Genomic DNA, 21,747 nt, shown 5'->3' with positions numbered 1-21,747 from the left:
TAAATCCGAGGCATTTTATCTTATTGGAAATGTGTAGTCGGCGGCCAGGATAAAATGTAGAATTCAGACTGATAACTCACTGCACCATGGTGCTTAGAAAAAAGTTTTTTGCTGAAAATGTAATGACATACTGTACTGTAGAACAGGTGGTTAGATCACACAACTTTTCAAAATAACTCACAATCACACTGCGATAAAAGTCTAAAAAGTGTTTATTGTAAGATGTTACATTTAGAATTGATTTATTTCTCTAGCAGCACTATTTAAATTACACATAGATATTCAAGGGCAGTTTACAATAGATTGGAATATTCTTTTATGCAAGATGTCATTGTGTAAACAAATAGAGAGACTTAACTACATCCATATGTATCACGGTTCAACAAGCGCGAACAGAAAGGTGATCCATATGTCAGGAAATATAAGTTAAACATTAATGAACACTGTATTTTTGAGTTATAAAAGAACTAATGAAATATAGACCAGTTAAAATAAATAAAAACAAAAACAATACAAAACAATTAAACAGCAATAGTGAATAGCATATTTTTTTTGACACAAACGTTACAATTTCATTATTACCTGATAGGTATTCCTCAAAATCCTTTATATATTGTTTATCATTCAGGTCTTAGGTGGGGAGCACAGGTGTTCAGTGCTGAGCCATAAAACGTCTCCCATGTAGACCCATCAGGTAAACACACCACCAGTGTTCAGTGCTTGTCAAAAATATTACAAATTTTCTCAGAATCATCTCCTTCTGTGCATGGGTGTGTCCTCCCCGTGAAAACCTCAGTGACAAAATGTGTTCACTAGTGTGAAAGCGTTTCCATGTTTGCTCTTACAGGAAAAGTCAAGTAACAGGCGTACGTTTTTCCATCTTCTGCTTTCATCTAAAGAGGGCAACACAAGCCAACCGAAAAGAGGTGAGGGATGTGGATTTAATCTAGGTTGTGTTTGTTTGTAGCAAATTTCTTAAATGCAAGAAAAGAAACCACACTGTTTAACAAGAGAGTTCCTCTCTTTCCCTGTGTGTTGAGATCAGAGAAGGTCGGTTCACCTTACTGTCAGTGGTTTGGCACATTCTAGCAAAGAAAAACTTCAGGCAACAGGAGAACGTTTGGCAACTCTGCACCCTATTGCAGGAGTTTTAGTGGTTTCACTTCTGTAAAAGTGACAACGACCAGGGGTCTCTTTAAACATGTCTACTCTCAAAGTCCCACCTCTTAGAAAAGGACAGAAGCGCTCAATTGAAGAGAACATTCTCAAGAGATGATATATCTGTTCTATTGAATAGAACATTCTCTAGAGAGCCTAGGGCCATTCTATGAAAACAGAAGGTTTGCTGGAGAGGATCGATCTTTCCTCTTGGAGAGAACTTTCTGAGGAGAGGATTGATCTGTTCTGCTGAAGATAATGTCCTCAGGAGGCAACAGAACCATTCTGGAGTAAAGTCAGGGTATCTAAAGATGGTAAACAAACTGTCAGTCACTCATTTATGGGTCAGTTTGGAGGTTGAAAATGTATCTGGTCAATGAACATACTCAATCATGAATATGTAAAGCCCTAAGTGATATTTACATAATCTCACATGTTTACCTTGATTACTATTCCATGGCAAGATCATTTAGCAGCTCAGAAAAAGTTACATCATATCATACAGCTAGATCAGTTACATGGACTTTAATAGACTCCTTCTAGACCCTTCTCTTGATAAACAGAAATAAATGTTCATAGTCACCAGAGGTTGTTGTGCAACAACCTTTCTGGATGCCGTCTAGAGAGTTGAAGTCATAGATTTCAAACACTTAAAATGGCCTTTAGGTTGTTAAAGGTTACTCAGTAAAATCATGCAACTAAATTCTGTCATTCTGTCTGAAGTGATCAACTATGACCTATTCTCATTAATATAAAGAGGGTTTCAGTCATTCAGGCATCTATAAGAACACACTCAAAAATAATTCAATATTCATATTATATATATTAGTGAAACATACTAGAAGTCAAATATAAACCTCTCAAAAGGGTTCCAACATTACTAATTGTCTGCATACTGCAGTACTTTAATATATACTTATACAGTATTGTTTATGGTAAATAACTGAATTATTATTTCATTTAGCAAAAGCATGCTGAATAAAAAATATCACTTTCAATCACTTAAGTGACTTTAAAAGAGTTGTTTTGTCTTGGGATAGGCCCTAAATAATCTCCATGGAGACAGGGGGAGATAGGAGGTCCAGGCATCGAAATCAATAAACAGAGTGTGATTGCCTTGTCAGTTGTGTGCATTGAAGAAAACTCTTCAACCAAACACCTGTACAAAATGAACGCTATCTTAGAACAAGACACAGCTGTAATGGTGCCCTCTCACAGAAGTAACACAACTAAATAAGGGTCCTTGTATTCGTGCCCTACGTTTCAAATGGACCCGTTAAGAGTCAGGCTTTGGTGTCTATAGCCTCTGATTGGTCCTGGCCTGCTCCAGCTCGTGAGGGTCAGCTAAGAGACACAGAAGAGATGTCTCCCTGACATTACCATGCAATTTCATATAATGATTCATCAACCTCATGTGATGACAAGATAAAAGTTCACACGGAAATTACTGCAAGGTCAGTCTGATTGAATGTAGCTACATTGGCATGTTTTTAAACAGTGATGTATTTTACATTTATAGTACACCATATTATGGCCATGAGGAAAAAATGGTGTGATGAAAAATCGAGGGGAACTCTGACATTCCAATCTCCCTCTATAATTATTGTACATATATATAGTCTGTATGGAGATCCATCCAATCACATCCATAAAAATCTACTGCATGTCATCAACGTTGTGGAGGACATGCCTCCTCCATTACCATGACCACCTGTCTCCTGTCACCCTGACTCTATCAACAGTTGTCTCTCTGGTGCTTTATGAACGTGTTTTAAACACATTATAATATGCCAGATAGAGGGCTGTAACAGGATCTGGCAACCAAGAGGTAGATATCCCTGCATGCAACTGGTGGGTTCAACATCTCTACTAGGCTTTCACATCTGAAATAGCCCTTCAACATTCCAGAACAAATGCCACTGTAAGCACCATTGATTATCATAATGGTTTTGAACCTGAAATGGACAATAGCATTGCAGAATACGAATATCAATGATAACATCAGGTGGCTTTTATCACACACACACAAGCTCCTGGGACTGAGGGAAACAGTGGGTTTTGAAGTTTGTCAGGAAATGGAGCCGATAGGTCAGATGCTATAGCCGTCATGAGCCTCATCCTCCAGTCAGCGGATAGCCAAGCATGTCTTGAAAGTAGTTCGAAGTGTCTGGGTCATAAGCGGGTGTGTATTCCAGTCACTGGGTAGTCATGCGTGTGTGCATGGGCAGGCGTGTGAAGGATGGGTTGTGGTCTTTAGGTATATTCAGGTACATCTTCCAGTCATGAGTCGTTCAGCCCAGATCTCAGAACACAGCCACAGGTCAACGGAAACAACAACACATTTATTTGTTTTTCATGAAGGTGTCTTTTTTCATAACCAAGGTATATATATATATATATATATATATATATACTATTTTCTCTGTATATTACTAGTTATAATATTTATATAGAAACAAATATATAAGCGTACATTTTTGCTGAATAAGATTGAAGACTATCAGCAGAGGGCAATGTAAACCTTGTTCCATCTACTCCATCTGAAAGGTACCTCAGCTTGGCCCTTCCCCTCGTCTCCACAGTAACAAATTTGCATAGGCAAAATGGATTAGCCCTTAGACAGTGTATTTCCTGAATTATTTATATAGATCTAAAAATCTAGTTCAGCTGAATACAATTAAACAAACAAAACAAAAAAAATTGGCTAATCTTGCTCCACCCTCTCTGGTACATATATATTTCTGTGCACATTTTTGTTTACAGTGTTAGGCTTCAAGTAGATCTAAAAACAACGAGTACATTTGACGACTATGAAGTGAAATAAATAACCGACATGAGAGGTAGTGAAACATCCCACAGACTGAGTCTGTACAGGAGGAAAACCAGCAAAGTGGACGACAGCTGAGATTCTGGCTGTCGTCGCACTCCTCTTCTATTACCTCTTTGTCAATAAAAGCCCACAGCCACTCATTCTGAATCCCCCAAAAAGCCAATTCAAACACCGGTAACACCGCGTCGTCCACTTCACATCATTGCTTGTAAAATCAATGTTGAAAATGCCGATAAAACTAACTATGACTGTTTCTTTCTGGCACTGAGTAAAAATCACAATGTCGTTCAAGGTGGAGGGGGAGATAACCAGCTGACCTCAGCCCCTTTGCTCTCCACCTCTCTGCTTAAACACTCTTAATCCGAAAGGGGTTTGTCAGGCAAAGACAAAAGCAACCTCCGCCTCATCTGTGGGTTCCTCAGACTGTTCCAGGACGACTGCTCACCACCATGTAAATGTAAACTTGGCTTCGATTGCACCTTGATTTCCTGGTCTGCTTGGTGTAACATTCTGGGGAGACATGAGCCACAGGGGAACAGGGCGGCCCTCTAGTCCACAGGCCGCCCGGTCTGGACCAACACACCACGCCAGCTACCTAAGTAGAGCTACATAACTTCCAACTACTGTGGTGCATGCACTGCGCTTCGTTGTCTCCATTCAGGACCTGTGGACTATATGTACTGCATACATAAGCACTCTATTGCCAGTGAACATGGGCCTCCACAAACCTAAAAGTAGGCCTACATAAGTGGTTAAACGTGAGGAAAGATATTGGGAGTTTGACAGTAATTGTAGGACGTTGGAAATGGTTGTTACCATTAGGGTACACAATACTTTCACCAACGTGGAGGAGCTCAAAAGTGAAAGACTTCAGACTATAATTTGATCAAATTGCACTTTAGTAGTGTGTCTGTGAGAATGCTGGATGAACTATGGACTGGCCTTGGCAACACAAACTTCAGGTAGATCAACAGGATGGCAGTATCAAGGCAATACTCACACCCATGTGGCACTGTTCCAAGAACTCCTCAGAACCCTTCACGCTAGGTTAGCTAGCGAGCTACAACGCAACCAGTCTCCCTCTCTAGAGATGGACATGGACTCACTGATGAGTTCTTCACGTTTTATCGGAAATGTAGTTCATCTTGCTTCAATGTCAGGTCATTGTCCCTAAACATGTCCTGCTTCAAACTTCTATGATAGAACAATGTCAAGAAGACCCTCTTCAAAATGTAGGAAAATGTTCAGTATGTTGCACACGTAATAATAATAGTAAATGGCCTGCATGTTGGCAACATTAGGAATACAACACTGCCCCCCGTCACTTCTTAAGTGTATTTTGGCCAGTTGTGGAAGAGGAGAGGAGGGCAGGGCAAGCGTGAGTGGCAAGTCCTTTCACTTGTCCTGGAGAACAGACACTGAACTACCAAACACCTGCCTGGCATGCACACACACTCATACACGCACTCGTACAGACTCATTTACATAAATATGTACACGCGCTTTCACACACATCCACAGCTGGTAAACCAGAGGTGTCTTTTTAGACCTCCTTGTCCTTCACTACAGTGGACTGGTACTGGGCTTGTACCTAGGTGCTGGTTCTCTGGGCTGGTCCATCAGGATACTGACCCAGTAGTCAGTCCACAGCTAGGGTCACTCCAACCTTGCTACCACAGTCAACACCTCCTACTGTCTGGTAACTGACCACTCGCTCCTAATTATAAACATTATCTCATATATGACCTTAAAAAACAAGGCATTGTGATTCCCATCTCTATATTATAACATATATACAATATAAAACTACAAAGTAAACTGTTGCAACTCTCTTCATCTAGAAATTGAAGGAGTTAATAATGATTTATTGTCTTGGTGTTAAGATTTTTTTTTTCTCCAGCTGTGTGTCCCTCCCCTGCTTGCCTACCTGTGCTTGAGTCAGAGAGGGAGGGTCTAAGAAGGAGAGGGTGAGGTGAGGCGGCGGGGGGGGGGACATGGTTAAAACAAAGTCCTTTCCAGATACTGGCAGCTCCCATGCTGCCCTGCTCGCATGTACATGCTGTAAAAGGCATTGTGATTTTTCTCTGTGGAAAGTAAAGTTCATAAAACGTGTAGCTGCCCAACCACAATTCTAGCCCTTACTTCTCCCACACATAGAATTGTAAAGAAGGAAAGTGCTGTGATGGACGGACAGATGGACGGGCCGACGGACAACGCTGCTGTATGGCCTTTGACCTCAATAAAACAAGGACCAGCTAAAAGGGTGGAGTGGACGTTCCCTCGACTCTGCATCAGGAGGGACAGCGCCAGAGGGAGACGAGGCTCCCGGGTCAGAGGTTCAGGTCGTCAGACACATCTCAATGTTCTAGAACCTTTTTCAGTCTGCGGTTGGAAAAACGCCAAGCCAGGAGATCAGACACGGAGAGGTGAGAGAGAGAGAGAGAGAGAGAGAGAGAGAGAGAGAGAGAGAGAGAGAGAACGTTGATAGAGATTACATTTAGAACCTTGTTTCATGCACAGTCAGGGGGGTTCTGGAAATGGTTGACCCACGGTCAAGCCCTACTGCCTCAGTCACTCAGGAGCCACACCCTCTACTGGAAAAAAAACAAACAACTTCAGCCTGAGGCATGGTGTAGATATCTGAGAGAGAATGGCAGAGAGACAGAAAGATATATAGAGAAAGAGAGAGAGAGGAGGGAGAAGAGGAGAGCTGTATACAGTACAGTACAGAAGTAGTGGGTTTGTCCTCTGTGTCCCAGTAGCCTGAGGGGGGTGGCGGTCGGGTCCTGGTCCACACAGTCATACAGACAGACAGAGAAAGGCCAGCAGAGCCCACCAAACAGACAGACAGGCCAGCACACACTGGACCATGGCTTCCACCATCCACTCTTTCTCTCTTTTTTTTCCCCCCATGTCTTTTCAATAAAAGGAGAGAGCAAACCCGGCTCCGGCGGCTCCCTCGGAGGGGTGGGGGGGTTGGGGGGTGTCGGGAGCAGGAGTAGTCGTCTCGGAGGGTGGTTGGGGGGGGTGGGGCGCTGTGGCGTGGCAGCGTGCCTTTAAGTGTCCAGGCAGGAGCGTCTCCGGCTGTCCAGGAGGTCTCTGTAGACGGACGAGTTGAGGAAGCGGGGGAAGGAGTCGCGGTGCATCAGGGTGTAGATCTGGAGCTGGGCCTCCTCGTACATCAGGTTACTGGGCTCAGCCAGGGTCTGGTTGATGCCCTCTCGGACCCGAGAGTCCAGGCTGACCTGGGGGGGACGAACAGCAGGCTCTCACATTGAGGAAACCGGACAGTGCTGAAATGTTCACTCCGGGTACATTGATCCATTCACTCCCTTACGCCCTCATTCACTTTTTCCATGGTCCTTGTCTGTATCCATACATCCATCTATCCATCTATCTATGTATTCACCCATCCATCCATCCATCCATCTAACCATCCACCCGTTCCAATCTCCCTAATCCACATCCTGTACCTCTTTAGGGGACAGAATGGAGACGTAGTCCTCATAAATGATCCTGGCGTTCTCTTCCACAGCTGTGGGGTTGGTCTCCTTCTTCAGATCCTCGCAGGCCAACCAGAACAGCAGGTTCTCCTCGCTGTACTCGGAACGCAGGAACTCACTGAACAGCTCCCGGCCCTCGGACGAACGCATCATCATCTCAAAGCTCCGCGCCCAGGACACCAGCTCCTCTAGACTAGGGTGCCTGGACGCATAGAAACACACAAACAAAAAAACATGAACTAAATTAACTTCTGTTCATATTTGGGTAATCAGCTTTGAGTAGCATTGTAATGCATACACTTCCATTATGTTACTGTGACAACAAGCACATGGTGAGACTCAACCAAGCCAAGACTCAGACAGCCCACTGTACTGAACCAGTGAGTGACAGCATGGTCGGCCAATCAAAAGAAGCTTTGTGCTCACACACGAACACACGGAGAGGAGCGGGGACTTACTGCTCCTCTGTGGCTTCGATACTGTCCATGTTAGGGTACGTTTGTCTCCTCTCCAATCGGTCCTCACTCCTGCAACAGGACACACAGGAATCATTATGGCTGGAACATGACAGCACAGGCCACCTTCTTTAAAGGTCCCAGGACATGAAATGTTCACTTTATGAGGTTATTATAACATTTATATGAGTTCCCCTAACCTGCCTTTGGTCCCCCAGTGGCTAGACATTTTGATAGGTGTAAACTTAGCCCTGGGTATTCTTCTCCACCTTAGAGAAAATGAAAGCTGAAACGCTCTGTTTTGAAAATCCTCTCCTTATGTCGTCATAAGGAGAAAGGTTACCTCCCCTTTCTCTGTTTTGCCCGCACAGAGAATTTGGCCCACCAATGAGAAAATGAGCAACGACTGTGCAAGCGCGATATTGGTTTTTCCTCAAGACATCATGGCTTGCAAACGACCAAATCATAACAGTTAGCCCCGCCTCTTTCTTCCTCATAGCATTTAAAGCTACAGACACAGAAACAGCACGTCCCGAGGAAAGCTCATTGTGGGACTGCTCGTAGTGGCAGTAATTCTGCAACAAGGCTGAATTTCGGGAAAGAAACTTCAGACACAGTATTAGGGGACCACTAAGGCCTATATAAAAGCATCAACAAACAGCATGTAATGGGATCGTTAAAGAACCCCAAGGCGCCCTGGTAGCGGCCTGGGTTCAAACCCAGCCATGGCCCCTTTGCTGTGTGTCTTCCCCTCTCTCGCTCCCTGCCTTCTATGCGACACTTCAACTACAAACTGTCCAGCGTAAAAAATGCCCCAAAATACTTCTTTAACAACAAAAACAAGTTGAGCTAGTCAGTGCTCAACTTGCCCTGGACGTTTACTCTGCCACCGAGCTTTGAAAACACCTGACTCATGTCTCTTGAGGTCCACTATGCTATGCTACGCCATGCTACTTCTAGCCATGTTATGCCGTGTTGTGTGTGACGCCTCTGCTCCAGCACTCATGTGCTCCCAGCCTTGGGCCTGACTAGCTAACTGACCTCCTTTTCCCATCTCTCTCTTCCTTCTTCAGCAGTGACCTGATCCTGGCAGACCACAATGATCTCTACTACCATTCGCTTGCTACCACCGTACCACGCACCCCACAAACCACACACACACACGCACCCCATAAACCACACACAAACACGCACACATACTCACAGACACACACACACACATAGTTCTCTTGGAATCTCGCACTGATCTGACACTGCCTTTGTCCTTCACACCACCACAGAGCTTAAGAGGCCCAGTGAGAAGACCTGACTCCTGGTCTAGCATGAACTGAGGACCTGATAGAGCCAGCCCTGTTCTTCGGTCTAATGATTCAACTCCTTGCGGAGGATCCACGTGTCTGGACCATGTTGACCGAGTTGCTGGAGAAGAGAGGCCACCAGAGGACAGCTATGTGATCAGGCCTCTTTGCTATCGGACAAAAAAGCCAACTCGGTTAAGCAGAACCACACAGTTCATGCTTGCGGATCACAAATGAGCCTTGACTGAGCCATGCAAACCGTCGGTCACCCCAAGTGCCATCGACTGTAGTAAATCCACAGTATGTTTATCTGTGACCACACATGACCAGTCTTATTGAGGAGTCTATTTTGGATGCCACAGTGGCGAATATTCACTTCCTCCTTGGATCTCCATCAAAGTGTCCATTGTGTCAGAGTAATGGGCTAGTCAGCCACGGGCTCCCAGCATGCTCCCAACGCTCTAAATATACAGCATGTTCTTCACAGCTGTTTTGCATGTGATGTGATGATGGAAATAGCTGCTCCTTGACTAGATAAGGCCTCCCCCAAGCAGGGGGAGGGCAGAGGGGGATGCTGTGAAAGAGAAGGGTGGAAGCTGAGGGAGGACGGAGAGGCGAGGGGGCTGAAAGGGAGCGGGAGGAAGGCAGTGGAAGACACAAAAAACATGTAGGGGGAAAGGGAGGCGGACGTGTAAGGGGGCAGGGGGGTATGGGGAGGGGCTTGGAGGAGGCTGGAGAAGCACAAGCACAAGGCTTGTCCTGCTTGGCTGTGGCCCTTTCAATATTGTCATTATCTCCAGAACTATTAGTGCTGAAGCACCAGATAGTCGAAGTTGGACGAGTGCCTTTGAGTCTGAGTTAGTGACAAACAAGGCATCACACTTAGGAGTTTAGACAATAGTAGCAACTCCAACCGGATACTACCAAGTCTGCCGTCTTGTGTAGACACTGACTCACCAACTCTGGCACAATTCAACAGGAAGTCTTATCAATGTAATCTCTGCATCATATGCAAATTGAAAGCAGTTAGTTGTCGAGTTTTGCATTCAAACACAATCACATTGATAAAGTACAAAAAACATTTCGACGTCAGACGTCTACAGCTGATAACGATTTCTTCGTTTGATAAAAGTAGCACATTGCCAGTAAGGGAAGCCACGGAAACAGAGAAATGACAACCGACCAGAAATAAGTAGGATGTGTAATTTAGGTATAACTGTACCTTCAAGTAAGCAGACCCAAAAAGGCTTCTCCTTAGAAACAAGCAACAACACAATAACCTTATTTATCTAGTTAGAAAGAACCGTTTCTTGGTTGAACCAGTGTTCAAAAGGGTTCCTTCTGAACGCTTTTTGAGACGATTCTTTCATTGTTATGCCAAAATGATATATAAGATATATATCAGCATTTTATTATACAATGAGATGAACTTTCACCTTCACCTGTTCCCCACTGTTGGCTCTAGGTGTTCTCCCGCATTCAGGAGAAAACACAGGACCTCCTTAACCTTCCAGAACCAGAACAACGAGCTGTGACCTACCAGAGACATTTGCAGCAGCCACACCAGCAGAGGCAGCAGGTATTGGGCCTGGGCGGTCCGGACGCCTGGGGGGGGCCTTCGATGTGGGCCTGCTGCCGTTTCCTCATCTCAAGTCCACTTACACTGCGGAGCTAGAAGGCACACACACATACACAGGTTATAACTAGTTATCAACTATCAACTATTGCAGACACCTTTGTCAATGCAATCACGGTATTATTTACTTTAAGAAAAATACACATTTACAACTGAGTAGAGTGTGAATGTGAGTGAGTGTGTAGGGGTGATCTTTCCAAAATAAAACAATTCTGACTGCTATGAACATTTCAACTCCAAAGTTAAAGGGACATATTACAGTAATGCATAAATACATAGAAAAAAGAAAATGGAGTCACAGGCCAGATCTAGGATTGAGGGTCAGTCTGGCCCTGCTGCCCACAGTTGACCTTAACTGTCTTCACTCATGTGTAGGTCAATCATGTCAGCTATAACATGCAACCCTGCCATCAATGGCAAATATTCACATTTTATGCAATCTCACCCTCCCTTTTTCATTAAAAAAGAAAAATCTCTATCTGTATAAATCTCTTTATTCTCTATTTTATTAACACTGTAGGGGTATTGAACAGCATTTTGTATGTTACATATTGGTATTATGCCTGTTGGCTGGGTTTGAAAATCAATACAACTCTGTCATGAAAAAGAAGACACACAGACAGAATGAGGGAAAAGAGAAAGAAAGAGAGAGGATTCCCTTCCTGGCGATGGCCTTTTCTGGTCTAAAGCCAAATCTCTGCAGTGAGTGAGCAAGACACACACACACACACACATCAGCTTAACAGTGTGGATCTGTTTTTAGTCAAAGTCTATCTTAAATAGGCTCTGTATAAAAGGGATACCGCACTGCTCAGAGAAGATGACACTCACTGACCCTCTTAGACTGCTTAGATAAGAGTGAAGAGCCACACTGAGGGTAACAGCTGCTGAGCAAACAAAAATAAGCGTAACCATCCACATCCAATAACAAAAATAAAGGCCTGGTTCACCCTTCCAAGTGGCCATCTACATTTTTTATACGGACAATCCAGCCTGATTGCACGGTACCATCTCCTAGACCGTACGATCAGAAAATCCAGGTCCCGTTATCCTTGAAATAAGGTTAATCAGCATCATATCACCCTTACAAAGTCCCTAAATACTGGAAGGCTAATCTTTGAGGCAGGTCTATTACGTTCAATACACCTTCTCTACTATCTGTCTTCAAACAGAGAGCCAAATAATCTTACCTCCACAGTCATTTTTCAACCCTGGTTCCTCCTGCACATAGGGTAGGTAGGCTAGTCCTAAGAATGCGTTCAGTAGCACTGCAGTTTCCCATCTGAGTAAGTCTGGCTCTGTGTCACTGTCCACACAGGCCACTGGCATCAGACACATATATGCAAAACCAGAGCAGAGTACTTGAGTATCAGTTATTCAGAGTATCCAGCGACAGGAGAACAGTGGAAAACATGCACATGGATGCAAAACCCAGTAAGGGACACCTTTGTTCTGGCTGAGGGAGGAGGCTGCGGGCTGAAAAGACATGCAAATACGTGAGGGCTCTGTGTGGAAACACAAACACACTTCAGACCTTTCTCCATCCTCCTGTCATGGATGGCCGTAGCGGGCCATCCCTGTACTCTTATCACAACCTAGAACTACAGAGTGTTCCTCTGACGTCAGTGTACAAAACCCCATTGAAACACAGTGCAATAACCGGTTGGGTTTAAAAAATAACCGTGACAAAGGGTTCCTACCCAAGGACAACCAAACCCGCTTACAGAACCTCTTTTATTAGAGTAACAACTCCAACAAGAGATAAGTTTGTATTCTCCAACTTGGCCATAAGGACACATTGCAATCTCAGAATGTTTTTGTGTTAGATACACTGTACCATAATATACAGAGTAAGTAAACGAAGAATAACACTACTTTGGATTTGGCCTAATCGATTACTGAACCTAATACTACACATTTATTTACCATTAGACCAAGAGGACATCTTCATCGGGTTGGAAACATTAGTGCTTGGAAGTCCCATGCATTGTTACCTCTTAAAGAGAATGTCTAATGTGGACCAGTGGAGCACTTGAAGGGAAGGACTACTCCACAATACTCTTATCTAACATGGTCTCCAGTTTATGACAAGTGATTCAAATTAGCATATCAACTCTGTCATGTCGCCATACATTTTTGTTTCAGTCAGTCACCTCAATAGATCTTCCAGTCTTGATCCAGAATCATTTCTGAAAACTACTTTATCAAAACTATTTGACTACATTTCCTCAAGGTGAAAGACCTGAAGGGCTGATGAACCAGGGCCACCAGCCTAAGGTTAACTTCCCACAAATGTGTGTTGGTATTGACTGAAAATATACACACGACAGAGGACTGTGAACATACCATGTGAATTAGAGAGTTTCCACTATCTGATTGGACAGAGAAGTCATGGTTTTGTGGTGAGAGGTTGAAGGTTGACTACAGAGGCTGACTGGTTGGCTGGTGCAGGAGAGGTAAGCAGACTGGCCACTACAGAACGGTGTTCTCACCATCCCTGAGACAGAGTCTGAGAAGGACAGGTCTCTTGTTCTCCTACTCTCTCCTTCTCTCTTTTCTCTCTCTCTCCCCTTGTCCTTATCTCTCTCTCTCTCCGCTGGGGCTGCAGTGGAGCTCAGGAGGGACTTAGTGAGAAGACCATTTGTGTTTGAGTTGAGCAAACGGGGAGCAGAAAAACAACATCTGAAACAGAAACAAGAAGATAATTTTTTACGGAAATGGGCCTACAGCACACAGCCAACACACTACCCTGCAGGGAAACTTCAGAAAACGAATTAGGATTTCACGGTCAGAGTGGCAAAGTTACATGATGCTGACCAATGCTTGTATATTAATTATGTAATTACTTCAGTACCCATTGAAAACACTGGCAAACATATTTATTATTAAATAGCTTAATGCTGAAGGTATAGGTTAAATTATAACATGTAACATACATTGAAAATTACTTATCAATTGTTTTGATCAGTAGACCTACACAACTAATGATGGAAACCAATTCAGTCAGGAATTCAATGTTGGGAAATTGCCATAATCCATCACATAATAGTGACATATCTGACAATTATTATCATACATCAACATAAATTGTATAAGTATTATCATATTATTGCTGTATAACTGGCCTACGATACAGTATAAGTAAGAGAGAAGGAAAAAACAACGTGTATCTGTGCCTAAATAAAACACATGAAGCTACCTGTACCATCTAAAAAATGCATCAGTCAACTGATATCAGTGCAATGTCACTTCACTTAAGTGGCTGTTTTCATATCTGTGAACTATTAAACAGATGCAAGTGAGCTACAAATTAATATTCATAAAATAGTGATAGGCTGGTGTTGGGTAGTATTGGATCCCAGATCATTTACACCGGAACCCAAAAATCTGCTACTGGATTCAAGACGAATTCCCCGGTATATTGGGTTTTATCTCATCGAAGTCAGGCGTTGGGTTCCAAACATGCTCCGCTAGCTAGTGGATGATCATGTCAGCTGCTAAATTAATTAATTAGCCAAACTTAGATGATATTAATGGCAAAATGCATAAAGCAATACCATTACGTTGTGACATGTAGCTACTGCAGCTCATTGCCATGTTAGAGGCCTGTGCAAACCGTATGTCATTAACTAGCTACACTAACAGTCTTCTCATTCAGCTAGCTGCTCTTTCCTGCTGCTGCTGTTGCCTGGCGTGTTTTGCATGGTCTCTTGCAGCTGGGCTTCGCCTTCGAAGCATCTGATGAACCAAGTAATTGCAGGTAGCTTGCAAAGACAAGCCTATTCCGATTTATAGAACACCCAGTTGTGATACTAAACATCAAGGAAGCAATGAGAGCCCTGCTGTCGCATCAACAATATGCAAAACACAAATAACACCCACTTTTCAATTGCCGACCGACCAAGACCGTTATCTCGCTACGAAGAGGAGGCGGCAGCTGAAGCTAGCATGCTAGTGCTAACAAGATAGCTAGTGGGGCATTTGTAATGGCACGAATAAAGAATATTCTGCATCTTACCCTTTTATTTCTGCCTGTCAGTTCCCAATAGTGTTAACTTTAAATGTGTGTTAATGTTGATGCTTGTCTAATCGCATCATAAATCTGCATCCCGATGTTTTATCTCCATCGGCGCTGCTTTTCTTCCATCCGCCCAACTTCAGCACCCACCGACGGCGAGCCCGTGGATACACTGCGCAGGCGTGCTGTCACTGTCAGCTCGCCTCGCGCTGGCCAGAGGCTGCAGTGGGAGCCAGTTGCTTTATTGATATCCACAGAAATAATAAGGAAAATTCATCACGCTTATGGTGACCAGGTTTTTCCCCTGCATTGGTGTCACTATCATGGGTTTATTACAAGCAAGTTAAAACAAACAAAGCTTTTACATCAAGACATTTTAAAAGAATGTGAGAACCATGAGGTGTTAACTATTTAGTAAACAATGCTGCTATTTCAATATATTTCCCATTGACGAGCTTACCTATAGCAAACCTATAGACCTAGTGCGTGTAGGAAGTACCAAGTTCCAGTAGTTTCCCACAGGAAACTGTACCTAGCAGAGGTTCCCTATTTCAAGGAAAGCATACTAAACCTCAATTTTCATGAAATAATCATTAGGAGTCTTTCTTGAAGGTGCCAAAATGTGTTAAAAACTGTTTCGTCAATGGTATGTTCAAAGCTTATTCAAACAGGCATGTTTCCTGATATCACTGCGAGACTCAGGTTACATGAATACGTCTTTGTAGTGACATGTTCACTTTATCCAAGTCCACAGACAATGTATTGGGGGAATGTTTATATAAATAAATTGATTCTTTAAATGTATTAAAATGAGAAGCACCTGCATTGTGGATTAGAACAGAGGCCAGGTCTGTCAAGCTGAATTTTATATCTTCATTTGTTTTTTGTTTTGTTTGAGCATTCCACTTTCAACAGAGTGAGAGTGGGTGCTGGTCATGTTCAATGTTCAAGACCCATTTTTCCACTAGAGGGCACCAAAACCCTGCTGCCCTCCATTCTTTTCTGGGGAAACACTTTTGAGACAGAGAAGTCTCTGGTGTTGGTTCAAGAAAACCTGTTACTTTGGGTTAAAATCACAAGTCCCTTTAAGCAGTTCATAATATTAGGTTCATGCCAGATGCACTATGACACTCCCATTCTATAAGACACTTTCAATGTCCCTGCATCTGGAGGAATTCTTATTTTAGAATGATGAACAGATGAGTTTGTTTGCAAGATACCATGGAGCCATTCATGTTCGTTTTATCCAGACTTTTTTTTTCCTATATAAACATTTCTAATGATGTTTAACCAACAACAGTGCATGTGGCTTTGTTTGAAGGTCACTTACTTTGGGTGCCCTGTTTACCAGAGAAACACAGACCCAACTATGGAGGACACTGATTTTATGGCCCAGCAGGATGAGTCATCACCAGAAGTATATGTCAAGTACGGTGAGGTACTTGACATATAAGATATCCTTTAAAACAGATCAGATAAATACAATCTTTATTTTAAATTTCATTTCCTTGTTTCTTCCATCAAGTGAACCAACTAAACCGTCTTTCAGTCTCAAATGAATGCATTTCACACAGTTTTGTTATTACAGCCTTGATTGATGCAAATTTAACTGAAAAAAAGATACATCTCTTTGATTTGTCCTTTCAGGTCGCTCTCTCTCTTTCTCTCTCTTTATCTCTTTTTCTCTTTCTCTCTTTCTCTCTTTCTCTCTTTCTCTCTTTCTCTCTTTCTCTCACACCTGTCCATACATGCACACACACTACCCACACATGCTTACATGCTGTGAATATTCGACACATTTTTAAGGTACTTTCGAGTACCAGTTGTGTAAAAATAGTCAAGTAAAAGGTTTTTGCCTGTGGATAAACATGCTATCATTTAGGATAACTGTTAGCCCCTTTTGTTGTCATGACGAGTCATGTGTGTAAGAATGGAGGCTCTTATACTGTAATGGGAAGATTGTTCCCCACAGCTGTTTACTGACCCGGTGGCAACATCAGTTTATCATTAAGTGAATGTGTTTTGAGGGGATAATCATTTGAATAGATTGTAATAGCAGTGCAACGTTTTGTGCCTCCAAGCTTTTCAATATCTTTTGATTACAAAGCACAACGATTCTGCACTTTCTTGTGTTTTTGAGTATGGATCTTGTGCTTTGTTTTTATAGAGTATACTGTATATTTTGTATATGATAGTATTCATACTGTTACTTACCACATTGCCCAGTATCTATATTATCCATTTGTGATTACTTATTCTGGAAGGGAGCTGTTGTGAGGTCTATGTCTCAGGTCCAGAAGGTCCGTTCCAAATCTGCAGTGTTTCCAACTGCCACAGCAGCTATCAGAATTGAGTCATCTGACCAGCGGTTTCCATGGATACAGATCTACCCAGCATGCGAGCACAATAAGGAACCTTTAATTACCTTACCACTATCCATTACCACTTCCAACCCACCTGCAACTTCCCTCTACCTCCTCCTCTACATTAACCCACACCTCCCTATTTCTCTCTCTGCCTCTCTCTGCCCCCCCCCCCCTTCCCAGACAAACTTTAATCAATCATCCCCTCTCCTCAATTACAATTACAATCAGCACCCAATTATCACCTCTGCTATCCCCAAGAACCTTCCCCCTAGATGGTTCAAATATATGCTCAAATTAACCTTGGCAGGGACAAAGAGGTAAGAGGAGCAGATGAATATTTGTTACAGTGATGTACATCATCTGAGGACAGGATAGTGTGAGCTGTCAGGCTCCTGGACACCTTCTGGCTCAGAGTCCCTTGTCCTTATCTCTCTGTCTGCCTTTATTTCTCTCTCTCCTGCTCATTATTTCTTATCTACTTCACATTTCAGTTAGTCAGTGCAAATAAACCAAAGGAAATGTGAAAATGTACATTGGATGGCTGATCAGAACTTTATATTACAGACTGAACAAGTGTAGAGATTTAGGTATGGTCTTTGGTTCATGATTCATGACTCAGAGATAGAATGAGTTTCAGTCTAGTCAGTTTAAAACCATTCAAAGTTTTGCATTTATATAATTCAAACCTATTGCAAATTTATTGCTGGTTTTGCACTTAATTGGAATGCACAGTCTCAGAAGCATGCCAATATTTTACTGGGTCAGCTCTGGGCACATTTAAGAATCTATGAGAATCTGAGTTGGAAGGGTTGTACTACACCCCATATTTCCACTTGTTAAACTGGAATTCTGAGCTAATAAAGATTATACACAGTTCCTAGAATGAAATCCAAACCATTAGCATGTGCAACAAAAAAAAAACTTGAAATGAAAGATTGTTACAAATGATCATAAAAGAATACCTAACAAAATATAACATTATATAAAGCACAATAATTCGTACCTATTTCTGGTTCACACATGTCAAATTGTGAATGCTGAAGGAGATTGAATGTTTGGGCATCTAATCATGCATTATGAGATATATAGACAGGAGATGAGCACTCCACCCAGCTGCTAGTCCAAGCACTGGTCCTCTCCAAGTTGGACTACAGCAACTCGCTGCTCGCTGGTCTCCCAGCATGTGCAACCCGCCCTCTTCAGAGCATTCAGAACGCAGCGGCCCGCCTGGTCTATAATCTACCCAGACGCTCCCATGTTACCCCACTCCTCATCTCTCTCCACTGGCTACCCATCAACGCCCGTATCAGATTCAAGACCCTGGTACTGACCTTCCTAGCAGTGAATGGGACTGCACCCGACTACATCAAGTCTCTCCTGCAGCCTTACACCCCCACCCGTCACCTACGGTCTTCTTCAGACAACCGCCTGGTGGTCCCACCGCTCAAGACTGCCCGGTCCCAACACAAGCTCTTCTCCTGTTTGGCCCCCCAGTGGTGGAACCAGATCCCCACTTCCATCAGGGACACTGACTGTCTCCCCACCTTCAAGAAAAGGCTCAAGACACACTTGTTCCGGGAGTACAACGGCACTTAGGAATGCTTGGCTGGACCCGATGTTAGTTTCCTCCAGGATCACAATAACTCTTATTGAGTGACTTGTTGCTCTTGTAGGTTAGTTATAACGAAGTTAAGTCTTGTACTCGCTGTGAAATATTTTACTGTTGATTGTTCTTCTACAGGTACAGTCCTGCACTTTTTGTGGTTCATGTTGTTTTAATTTGTAACTTGTATAACTGCATGCTCTTATTGGTCTTCCCTTTGGCACTTGTTTATTTTTTTCACAATGTATGCCTCATGTCTTGGCTGCTTGCAATGTTTGGGACTACCTCGTTGTTATGATCATGCTATTTTGTAAAGCTCAATCTTGGAAGTCGCTTTGGATAAAAGTGTCTGCTAAATGCATAAATGTAAATGTAAATATATGGTGTTTGACGTGACCTTTCAAAGGTAGAAAAATTGATGTACCTGATGTAGAGCCAGACTTAATTATAGGAAAGTCAGTTCCTTCCTTCCCACTTGAAACATATAATTTAAATTATTAGAACACTTTGGGTTGAAGCAAACTTCTTATTTGATGTATTTGATGTGGATAGTCCTTTAAAGTGCTTTTATTTCAGGCGGAACAAAATGAAACCAGACTTGCATCTGAGAGCCTTTGTTGAGTGAATATTTCGGTCACCAGGGACAATTCAAAGGATAAGAGCCTCAAATTGAAAAAGCATCACTTCTCGCATCACAGCGTCCCTCAGTTTTCAGAGAACTCTAAAACCATGCGTGGTTTAAATCCCATTTGGCTGAAAGAATGAGCAACACTGACAAGCTGCATCCACACCCCCTCCACCACCCATTCCGCATGCATTCAAGTGTTACCTCTGTGTGAAACTTCCCATGAAAGACGACTTGTTAATTAAAAAGCCTAATTAAGTTGGGGGAGATATTCCTCCAAGATTTGCTGCCCCCACAGAGCCGCAGACACTAGGACAGGGTGCAGCCAGGAGAAGCAAACAAAAGCTAGCTATCAATGGACTGTAAAAACTGGTGAGCGTACAGTAGGGGACCTCAACACATTGTTGTGTGTGCTACCTCTGGTGACTTTTGAATTGAGTCAAAATAACAGTTTCGGCTGTTTGGTTGTGAAAGTGTGTGAGCTAATCAAATTTGTTGTGTAATGTCTAATTCAACATGCTGTAGGTCACTCATACACCTGAACCTATCAGTTCAAACTGACACCAGTACGCTGTACACAAACACAAAGTAAAGCAGATTGGAACCAAGACAGAGCTTTTGTATCTATGTGATAAAAGCAAATAGGAAAAGGTTTGATAGTCAGCCAATCACATTTAGTTGAAGAAATCCCTTGGTGAGATTTTTCCCTAAGTGTTGGATATTTCAAATGGCTGGAAAAATAATTAGCAAAATAAGAATCACATTTTCCTGATGAGTACAAGAATTATCCAACTCGAAACATTTAACTAGTTGATTGAAGGCTTCAAATAAACATTTCCCCAAGGAAATTAAAGAAATTGCAATGTTTATCATAAAGGATTTATCCATTATAATACCGAACAAAAAAGGTTAGGGTAATTATGTAACTCATGAGAATTGAGTTTATGTAACAACACCTGTCTCATATGAAACATACAAACCCACAGCTATATCTAACACCTAGAACTGAGTTATATTGCTCTCTGGGTATCAGTTCACAGCTTGGGTTTGAGGCTAGACACAGTAGTCAGTAGCCCCTGAACCCTACTGTAGATCCAGAATGACTCTCCACATTCACCCCATCATAGTGTCATGACAGCAGACATCCAGATGAGATTTGTCATTGCAATGGTAGGAGGTTGCCTCTATCTTTTCTACTCTTCTTTACATGTGGGACAGTACACATATGTACACGCTTGTTACAAATGCATTTGATACATTTTGCAAGGTCCAGTTAATCGGTTGAATTATATAACAACAATTTTAAGTATTTATTTATTATATTTATATTATAAATGTATAGATATTTATAAGACAAAATTGAAAGAATTTTGTTTTTAGGAAACTTTGACCCTCATCTGACATAGTTCAACACAAAAACTGAAGTGAATGTACATGTCCTGGATGGTCCATAACCAGAGCAATGATTGATTGGCCAAAAGGGATGTAAAGGATTGTCACTGTGGACATGGCTCTGGACAATGCAACTGCTAAGTTTTAGGGAAAGTGTTATTTTCACAATCGACTAAGACTGGTTATCGTAAAAAAGGAAGCAATACCGTGACTCAATGACACCTGTAACACTAAGATTCAAGTTTCCAGAAAATGTATGCAAAAGTTAAAATGGACTGAAAAGAGACACAAAATGATGAAATTGATTTTAAAAATCTTCTCCATCTGTGTATTTAGAGTGACCTTACACAGCCAGCTCACTCAAGCACCCGTGCAATCAACCTGGATCCCCAGAGCTACAAAAAGCCTCATTCAGAACGATTATTAAAAATGTAACTGAACCCAAAAAACATCGAGACATTCTGTCTCCAACAATCCCAAAGGCCAATTGTAATAAAAAAAAAACATGAGGTTTCTCACACTCACATACACAGTATGGAAATAGATGTTACATTTTCAGTTTCCCAAACACACACACCACACTAATTGCATTCCAACATGAGAATAACAGTGGTGATGAAAATGACTCAGCCCCAACCAATAATGACGCCCCCCTCCAACCACACACACAACACACACAAGCAACGCTTGGACAGTAATGGGATATTAGCATTAATGGAGTTATCTGTGAGGGTTCCCAGAAGACAAACAAAAGAGCCAAGGCTGGCCTTCGTCCACGTGATTCAACTCATTGCCAGTCAAGTCTATTAAATGTGGTTTGATGGTTTCTATCCTGGGATAGGGAGGTAATGGCTGTTCATCAG

General features: G+C 42.5%; 1 protein-coding gene across 4 annotated transcripts; it reads right to left on the bottom strand.

Moving 5' to 3' along the window:
* Window positions 1-194: 194 nt before the first annotated feature.
* rgs17 (regulator of G protein signaling 17) lies at window positions 195-17,227 on the bottom strand. 4 transcript variants are annotated; one of them, XM_084710027.1, is made up of 6 exons: window positions 17,113-17,227; window positions 13,227-13,562; window positions 10,785-10,915; window positions 7,950-8,018; window positions 7,462-7,693; window positions 195-7,233 (listed from the first exon to the last, which is right to left on the bottom strand). In XM_084710027.1, exons 2-6 carry the CDS (start codon window positions 13,227-13,229, stop codon window positions 7,045-7,047), a joined length of 624 nt encoding a protein of 207 aa, XP_084566153.1. In that variant the 5' UTR covers window positions 13,230-13,562; window positions 17,113-17,227; the 3' UTR covers window positions 195-7,044. The 4 variants fall into 4 exon arrangements, with proteins under 4 accessions (XP_084566153.1, XP_084566151.1, XP_084566152.1 ...); XM_084710025.1 differs by lacking the exon at window positions 17,113-17,227 and adding an exon at window positions 14,899-15,049; XM_084710026.1 differs by lacking the exon at window positions 17,113-17,227 and adding an exon at window positions 14,899-15,049 and having other exon boundaries at window positions 13,373-13,562.
* Window positions 17,228-21,747: the final 4,520 nt, after the last annotated feature.

This window comes from Hypomesus nipponensis, chromosome 11, assembly GCF_054491055.1.
Source record: "Hypomesus nipponensis isolate SF chromosome 11, ASM5449105v1, whole genome shotgun sequence".
NCBI lineage: Eukaryota > Metazoa > Chordata > Actinopteri > Osmeriformes > Osmeridae > Hypomesus > Hypomesus nipponensis.
Note: the sequence above shows the minus strand (reverse complement) of the source record. Positions and strands in the feature narration are given on the sequence as shown.